At 39.8% G+C, this 9,601-nt stretch overlaps 1 protein-coding gene across 1 annotated transcript; it reads right to left on the reverse strand.

Moving 5' to 3' along the window:
• Positions 1–3,799: 3,799 nt before the first annotated feature.
• Positions 3,800–9,220, reverse strand: LOC114313122 (protein FAR1-RELATED SEQUENCE 5). The gene is made up of 2 exons (XM_028259467.2): positions 6,643–9,220; positions 3,800–4,320 (listed from the first exon to the last, which is right to left on the reverse strand). Exons 1-2 carry the CDS (start codon positions 8,791–8,793, stop codon positions 4,162–4,164), a joined length of 2,310 nt encoding a protein of 769 aa, XP_028115268.2. The 5' UTR covers positions 8,794–9,220; the 3' UTR covers positions 3,800–4,161.
• Between the last annotated feature and the right edge of the window lie 381 nt (positions 9,221–9,601).

The raw sequence follows: 9,601 nt of genomic DNA on the forward strand, positions 1-9,601 counted from the left end.
ACTCTGTCCAAGATCAATATAAGGAGTAAGTCAACATATCGGATAAAACCATCATCTCGGATATAAGTATTATCTTGAATACCTTCATCTCACCAATTTTTTTTGAAAATTTCACCAAGTATCACTTTCAAATCACCGACTCAGTCTTCATTAACTCATCCCTACTCTCTGCCCCTTAATGTGAATGTAAACACAACTTAGGTTCACGTTAGGAATACATTATCTGAATATTGTCTAAGTCTGACTTAGATATCCATGACCAGAGTCATCGTGTTTAGCTCATCTAAACAGAACACTTAAGGCTTAACCTTAGTGCACCGAGAGTACTACCTACCTCAACTTTTCATACAAACTAGCCAAATCATGGCTAGTTTCGTCATGTTTCTCATTTGAGACATCATTTTAACTTAGTTTAGCTCCGCCTTTCCGACAAGCATAAGTTAAACACACAATTTCTCATTAGAACATCCCTTAGTTTCAGCTCTACTTTCTTGGCAAGCCTAAGATAACTCGCTCAGGGGTCGTTTCCCATTCAAGGGTCATTCCTTTGATTTCATTTCAATGGTCATTCCTTTCGATTTATTCTTAACTTCGGCTAAGGTTATTGACATCATTAGAGCTGAACTCCAAATTTCATCAAGCCACATTCCAAGGCCTCGACAATCCGTCACCGTCAAGATCTCATGTAAGCTTTGTTTGATCTCAACTTTGCTTGCCTTCTGTAAGTTCTGATCTTTTCAAAATTGTTTTCCTAGGTCGAACTCCTTTCATGTTGGATTTGCCAACCTAGGCTGAGGCCTTTTCCTCTTGAATTTGTACACTTAAGTTGAGCTCTTGTCTTTTCGGACCTATTTATCTAGGCTGAGATATTGTCTTCTGAGATCTGGAATCTGCTCACTTAGGCTGAGCTCTTGTTTTCTCGGACCTAGTCATCTAGGCCGATATCTTTTTTTTCTTTTTTTTCTAAGTGTTGGATGTTTGCCTTTCATAACTGCTTTGTGTATGCTTTGCTATCTTCTTTGTCTTGTTTGTTTCCATACTTAGACTTTTCTTTTATCCTTCAAAGTCTGACAACCTGGTTGCTTACCTCGGATCAAAATACCTTGGGTATAGCACTGGTAAATTATCTCAGATTTATCATCTCAGATTTAGCTTAGTGATTAGCTATCTCGAGTAACATATCTCAGATAGTATCTCTATCAATCATCTCGGATAACTTCAACTTGTAAACTTTTTCTAATTTTTTTTTACAAGTGCTATACTTATTCATGCTTCCTGCCCCCTAATGTGAACCCAAGTATCACTTATGTTCATATTAAGGATGCATCACCTAATTCTTGCCTAAGTCTAACTTAGACGTCCATGACCGAGGTCATCGCGTTTAGCTCGCTCAAACTAAACACTTGACCTCAGTGTATCGAGAGTACTTTCTACCTCGGCTTTTCGCACAAACTGACCAAAACATGACTAGTTTCGCCTTGTTTCACATTGAAATATCGCCTTGTACTTAGTTCAATTCTACCATCACGGCAAGTCTAAATTAATCGCCTTGTTTCACATTTAAGCATCGCCTTGTACTTAGTTCAACTCTACCATTACGGCAAGTCTAAGTTAATCACCTTGTTTCACATTGAAACATCGCATTGTACTTAGTTCAACTTTCCATCACGGTAAGTCTAAGTTAACCGCCTTGTTTCACATTGAAACATTGCCTTGTATTTAGTTCAACTCTACCATCATGACAAGTCTAAGTTAATCGCCTTGTTCACCAAGGGATCATCGCTTTAAGACTTTCTTAGTCCTGGCGTATTTTTCAATCTATGCCATTAGTTCTTTCATATTCTTCGGAAGAGTCTTTGCAAGTGATTACCGGAGTGGGCAATCATCATCCAAGTCGTTCTTAAAAGATATGACTACGAGTTCCTAATTACAAGTCGGAATCCAGTTGTAAACCTCATAGTACATCTTGGCGTAGGCCCTAAGACATTCTCATCGCTGATCTTTAACGCCAATAGCGAGTCTACCCTCAATGGTTGCAATCTGTTTGTAACAAACCTGGCCACAAATATCTCGGCCAGGCCTTCCCAACTCTTCACACATCTTTTCGGCAGTTTGTGGAACCAATCTGATGTTATTTCCCTAAATGACGATGGGAACACCTTGCATAATAGCAACTCATTCTCACTCCACAAAGCCATTGAATTTAAGTATATTCTGACATGAAAGTTTGGGTCAAACTTACCATCATAGATCTGAAATCTCGGCATGCTAAACCTTTGCGATGCTTCGAACGCATCCAACTCCACCGAAAATGGCATCTTTGGCTAGGCGATGGATGTGATCTCGGCATCATGTCTCTTCCTTTGGAGGTAATTTCTCAAGTCCTCCTTTGTTCATCTGAGAGCTCGGTTGTCCTTCGACTTCAACCTTTTCGGTGCGCTGCTTCTTGTGTTAAGGTGTGTTCTCTTAGACTTCTCCACGTCCATTGTATCATCAAAACAGAGGCCCTGCCCTTGGATCTACTGAGATCCCTTGACGTAGGTGCCCTTGGTTTGTGTTGTCCTTTAGGACTCTCTTTGCACTGACTCTATTCGCCCGACATCTCATAATTGTCAATGTGAATTTCCCTATCCCTTGGCATGTTGTGGAGCAGTTGGTACTGCCTTCTACTCTCTCTTTTGGGCACCACCCTTAACTGCTGGTGCCTGTGTGTCTTGCAAGGGAAACGTTGGTTGCATCACGTTGTTCTGCATCATGAAATTGACCACTGTCTGCAAGTCTGTCAACTTGTTCGCCATATCCTTCAGTTCCTCATCCTTTCTTAGGCATCTATCATTCCATACCTGGAGATTGACTTCGTGGTAGTACTCATCTTGACTACCCTTCTTGTTCCCATTTTAGCCCTGAGCAACATTGTTTGCCTCACGGTCGACCTCCTGTACTTCTTCGTTTTTGTTCCCTCCTCCAGTATTAGGACCCATTTGTTCCTCCTCCTCACTGTAAATGTCATCCCCGATCCTCACTTTCTGTCTATTGTTGGCTATCTATTCTATACTAAGTTCCCACAGATAGCGCCAAATTATGGGTGTTAAGTTTTAACCACACAACCAAACAAGGAACTTAGCTGGAGAACACGCGAAGCCAACCACTCGTCAACAAGATGAGAATACTGCGGTGGTTCGTTCACCCAGGACACTCCGGCGATCAAATTAGTCAAACAACCTCTCAAAGATACCAAATAAGTACTAAACTCACATAATAAAACGTCTCAAATAAAAGCATACCTTAAACCCATGAAAGTCCCTTACTTTTATAATGATCAGTATCTAACTTTCTCTAGAAGTCTTGTTTCATGAGACTCTATCCTTTACAAGGATAGCATCTATCACAACTTACATTATTCAAATTAAGATGAACTTTCTCAAAAGTCTCATCTCTATCCACATAGGTAGTTTGATGTCATCTACGACTCTTGTCCTCTATCTGAATATTTCAGATTTAGATATGATCACATCATATCTCGGCGACTTGATCCATCCATGTGGCACCTAGACTAACAATCTTGGCCACGTGAACAATCCAGAAAATATGTCCCCACTGATGCCAACAAAGTTCTATATCAAGATAAGTTGTCACAATTGTTGGTTTTTTCTGGTGCTAGCTTTATTTGTTTTTAATTATTTATATCAATATCAAATCCTGACAACAGAACTTCATAGCATGAACAAAGTTGTTTTCATGAGATCGATGAGGGATCTTTTACACCCAAACAGAAAATGTCCCAACCAATGGGTGAATATTGCAAGCAAAGGGGTAACAACTCTACTGATCACAGATAAATTACATTGCTTAAGAACATCAAACACTTCACAGTGAAAACTTTGCCAACATGTCAACATATTTTTGTCAACTAGTATACAGTTAAATGATTACATCCAATTAGACTCTAAAGGGAACATGACTCTTCTAGACTAGCCTAGCAAATCATATCCTCTATTCATCTGTCAGTAAACTAAGGAAACAATATATAACAGCGGAAATATGTAACAGCAGAGAGCAACGGGGAAGCACATTGGAGTTTAATCCGGCCAATTCCCGGCCCTTCCATTTCTGCAATGTATACACAAAGCATGGAAATGGAATGACTGTCATCCCTTCAGTTCAACTTCTTAAATTAAGCCTCGCATTCTGAACTTTTACAGATATCTTTAACTTCTGTTCCTCCATGATCTTCAACACATCTAATAGTTTTGCTCGATATGCTTCACATCGCTGACTTGCGTTTTCTAACTCAGCAGTCAATTCCTGAATTTTCTTGTCCTGATTCCACAAGCAGAAAAAAAAGGGCAAAATTTCACATGCCAAATTAACATAGTCACGGCGTTACATGAATGAATAAATAAAAAGGATAAAACAAGCGTTGTGATTTCTTGCACACCCTTAAAACCCAAATCCACAAGATTTTACATGTTATTGAAGCTTATTTTACACTACCCAAAAAATCATTCATCATCAAACATTGTTCAAGTTTTGATCAATTTCTCTAAGATTGACAAGCAAACAGCTGCTAGTAGCTAGCAACTTGAAATTCTTTTTTGAAATTACCTTCCCAAGAAACTGGCACCTAAAATTAGTTGCATTGATTACGCTTGGTACTACTGTGGTGCAAAATGCCTTTCTAGTTTATGCATTCAAATCATAAAATATAGAGCTGGCATTGACTACATAGTATATTCAGATAAGCAAATATGTATCAGCCACCTGCAGTGGAGACTGGAGAGTAATGCGTGTGCCAGGTATCTCTAGTATGAGCTACTCAGCATGGGGAAAACTAGGTAAAGCCTTTTTCCCCTTCTTTCACTTTGTCACCAAATTTACCCCAACTTCGGTACTTTCTTTAAAAGGTTTTATAGTACAAAAGGTCCCTAAGAGATCAATTTTATTCTTATTTTTCTCTTTTTCCCACACCAAACATAACATTCAGATCAAATGGTAAAAAAACAAACTTTTAAACAAACGATTGGTCTAAAATGAATTTGCAACAGAAAAAGAAGACAATCTCCTAATGGAGTTCATACGGTTGTAGGTTGTCTTGGTCTACAACTTACACAAGCTCTACGTCATATGCCGTGTTTAGAGATGATGCTTAAAAGACATATGCCAAATGTCAGGGGCTTAGTCATGCAAAAGCAAAAACCTGTGTGTTGTAGCTGCAAACTTAAATCACAAGGTTTGCTAGATGCCATTAAGAAAATTTGAGATGCTGGGACATGACCACCGAATGCAGCTACATGGTGACGTTGTATCAATCAGTATTCAGGCAAATATAGTGTCCACTAGTTAGATTAAATTCACTGAAACATGCAATCTCTATAAAGTATTAACAGATTGATGTTGTGTTTCAATAAACCCCTCAAGTTAGAAAAACAGAATTTTCAAAGAGTACAAAAAGAGCCATAGAATTAAAACAAATCTTTTCACTCTCAGAGGGAATTTGTAACAGGTCCTTTTTATGACTGGCAGCAGGAATTCCTTGCATATGTGAACACTAAATCTTATTTTGAACGTAATTTGAGAGAATTTGGAAAAATGGCATGAGCATAAGGACATGGTTATTGAAGGTAGAGTGTGCATTCTTATGTGAGAGCTGTTAATGGGGTATACATAGGCAGGGATAGGCTCCCAGCGTATCACTAAAAGTTGGGATCTTATGATAAATTTAGAGGGTTTAGATTTCTCAACAGGAATCAAGAAAACTAAGTGGATCAGGTTGGAACCAAAAATAAATGAATTGTAGCCCCAAAAAAAGGAGTTCATGAGCCAATTAACAATTTAGGCCTACTTCTCTAGGTCATCTTAAAAAAATCATATAAAGAATACAATCAATTAAAAAACCATCACTCATGTTCCTGTACTTGGTTTACCAGTATTTGTGCACATCTATCCGTGTATACATGAATTTCTACTCCTTTTTTGCTCAAAAACACTATCTACAAAGTTGTGCTGCAGATATCAGGGATCCATTAGTCACCTGAGTTGAAACTTTGAGACATATGTTTGAAGCTCAATGATGGCAAATCCCGCCAAGGTTCTACCAAAGAGCTTTTTTCTAGCATCAGTTCTTTTCTTTTCCCAGTAATGCCAGCATGGTGAATGCTGATAACTTGCCAGGAGGCTGAACAGAGTGTAGAGAGCACTGACACGTTACATGCAAGGAAATCCTGGTACTAGAAAAATAGGGATAGGCAGGGAAACTACTACTTTTAAATAATATAGTTTCTTTAACTCATTAATATTATAACCATCAGTCACTAACAAGGAACAACCAGTGTAGCACGAACCCTCTATCTCTCTCTCATTATTATTTTGACTATTATTAAAAGAATGTATGTGTCCGTCACAGGCTATATGGACTCTTCTTTTCTCCCCAACATACCAGTGTGAAAGCTGATATTTTTCCATTCATAGCACATTAAGTTTAACAAAAAAAGAAAAAAGCCCAATTCAGAGAAGAAAAAATGTTATTGAAAATGTTCAATGAGGAAGAATAGCAAGAACTGCAACATAAATTTTAGAAACATGACAAAATAATGATAGTAGAGGCAATGCCAAATTTAAATCTGTAACGAGAAAAGAACTGACCATTGAAGAAGACTGAAGCTGACCAATTTGATTTTCACTTATGTTCACTTCCTGATCAATTTCTTTGGCCAGACTGCTTTGTATGACACCCGGACCATTCTTCTTTGCAGAAGCAACCTTCTTTGCAGCCTCACGTAGAGCTTCCATTGCCACATTATACACATTTATTGATTCTGCCCCTTCTTCTACATATTTGATAGCTTCACGGCATAAATTGTCATGGCGAGCAGCAGATGACTCTTGACTATTACAAGGCAATACAAGCATGTGATCATCCAATACTAACCCACTTTTGGCACTTCTTGTCCATCGTTGCAAGATATAATGTGATGGAAGCGTAAGAACATTTGTAACCCTGAAAACTGCTAATATGTGCCTACAAAGAATACCTGAAAACTCAAACATTTGACAGCTACATGTAGCTTTCTTTTCAAAAACATTGAACCTAATAAATTGTGCCTTGTGGTCTTCCCCAAATTTTGCCACCCGATACATAATTTCAGATCCTTTATCATCGATTACAGTTGCAGGATTAGCAAGAGTCTCAACTAATTCTTCTTGAAATTTCATGAATATCTTTCTTGTATATAGATTAGCTGCTTGCTTTTCCATAGGAGAAGGCGTTTTTAGGACTGGTGCTGTGTTTATTGTGTCATAATCCGCTTTTACTTCCTTCTCAAACCGACTGCCCATGGCTTTCTCATACTGCTTAATTAGCACATGAATATTTGTTGATGCATTTATATATCCATCAAAGAATGAGTTTACACTATCACTTGATTGGGTTATAGACATCTCACCAAAGAATGTATCCCGGAGATAAACCGGTACCCACTGCTGTCTAGAATTGTACATCGACTGAAGCCATTCATTATCTCCAAGGTGGTATCTTTCAACGAGGGACTCCCAACATGATTCAAACTCCTCTAGTGTCTCAGTCACATCGATGCACCTCTGAAATTCAGCTTCAAAAGAGGGGTACGCATGATATGCATGGGACAATTTCTCCTGGGCTTCTCTAAATATGTTCCATTTACAAAAACGGTGGCGGGTTCCCGGAAACACTTGTGCAACAGCAGAACGTATGATCCTGTCCTGGTCTGTTGTGATAGAGTTAGGATGGCGACCAGACATCGCTGCGAGCCAAGTTTGGAAAAGCCAAACAAAGGAGGACTCTGACTCGTTCAGCAGCAACGCACAGCCAAACAATACAGGTTGTCCGTGATGGTTTAATCCTGTAAATGGGGCGAAGGGGACCCGATAGCGGTTAGTTCTATATGTTGTATCAAATGTGACAGTGTCCCCAAAATAGTTATAACTCATTCTAGAGTTTGCATCAGCCCATAAAATGTTTCCCGAGGTGTTCTCAAAATCACCTTGAACGGCGCAAAAGAAGCCAGGATCTTCAGCCTGCATTCGCTTCAAATAGTCAAAAACATGCTGACCCCCACTCCCAAGGGTCCTCTGTCTGCTGCTGCTCATGTAATTCTGGCAATCAACTTTTGTAAAACCAACATTGTTAATACCACCCGATTCCCTAATCAAGACAGACATAACCCCACTAGGGCCCATCCCTGCAGCTTGAAGGGTATCAATCAAGCTGCGAGCAGGGCCGGAGACATGCCTATGGGAGCGGAGGCAGTGTACTTTGTCAGGGGGAACAAGCTCATGGTTATGTTCCTTGACGAGTTTGGTGACAGCCCATTTCCCAGAAAGTTGTTTCTTAACAGTGATATGAGCCTTGCAACCAACCCTAGTGATGGTCCGCTGGCGCTTGGATTTGTTTTCACCACCCTCTCGACGAAAACCCTCCCGGGAGCAGACAATCTGGCGGCAAATGATGGAGCCATCGCGACGAGAGCGCTGGTACACACTGACTCGAGTACTAAAACCCACACGACGCGCATAAGAGTTGTAGAAAATTCGAGAAGCTTGTTCAGAATCGAACTCCAACCCCTCAAAAGGTTCGAGTTCCGCATTGGAAAACAAGAAATTGTGAGCCACGGAAGAGTGATCGACCATATCATCATTGTAATCGTCATAGTCGTCTTCATCTTCTTCTTCATCTGCATCTTCTTCATCTTCTTCTTCACCAGAACCCATGTCGAATTCGATCACCTCATTTTCAATGTTTATTGGTTCGAATTCCATACCGTGGTTAGATTTTTATATATCTTTAATAAATATTTTTGAAGTCTTATAAGAGCATTGATAGAATCGGAAAGAGAGGGAAAGAGAAAGAAGAATGACTGACCGGAGATTAGGGCTGTGAGTGAGGACACAATGATGTTGTTGGACCTTGAGTAGGCAAGCTGCACTGGTGGTGGAGAATAACCACCATGAGAGAGCGAGAGAGAGGGAGAGAGAGACACTCTCCCAGGGTTTAAGGTGCTGCGTAGTGGGTTAAGGGTAGGGTGAGTGGAGCAAATTTGGAGGATTTTCAGAGTTGGGATTTTGGTGGATTTATTAGATTAGATAGATAGAGAGAGAGAGAGAGAGAGAGAGGGTTTTGTCGTGTTTATCAATGGAGAAACATCGATCCTCTCTGGACTCTGGAGTAGTACTCATTTGGTGCTACGCGAAACAGGATAACACTTTGTGATGATGATGATGACGCATTATCACATGATACATGATACTCCCTTCGTAGGGCTGCTCTGCTGGACACTGGCCCAAAAACCCGCCAAGCCAGCTCCACCCAGAACATGGGCCTAGAATCGCATGTTGGCCCGAAGGCTCTTGCCACCGGGAGAAGTTTTGTAAGCCCAATTCAAATTACTTTGGTTTGGGAACTGAGATGGCTTTTTGATTTTTTGGTTTTTTTAGCTATTTTAGCCTGGGCTTAAAAGTTTGGTTTGGGAAGGGCTTTTTGACTTTTTGACTTTTTTGAGTTTTTTTGTGAGAGAAGAATGTAATGATTATGGGTTGGATGTGATATTTTGTTTGTTATGGCTAAAAT

This window comes from Camellia sinensis, chromosome 3 (genome assembly GCF_055761805.1).
Source record: "Camellia sinensis isolate YWXY chromosome 3, ASM5576180v1, whole genome shotgun sequence".
NCBI lineage: Eukaryota > Viridiplantae > Streptophyta > Magnoliopsida > Ericales > Theaceae > Camellia > Camellia sinensis.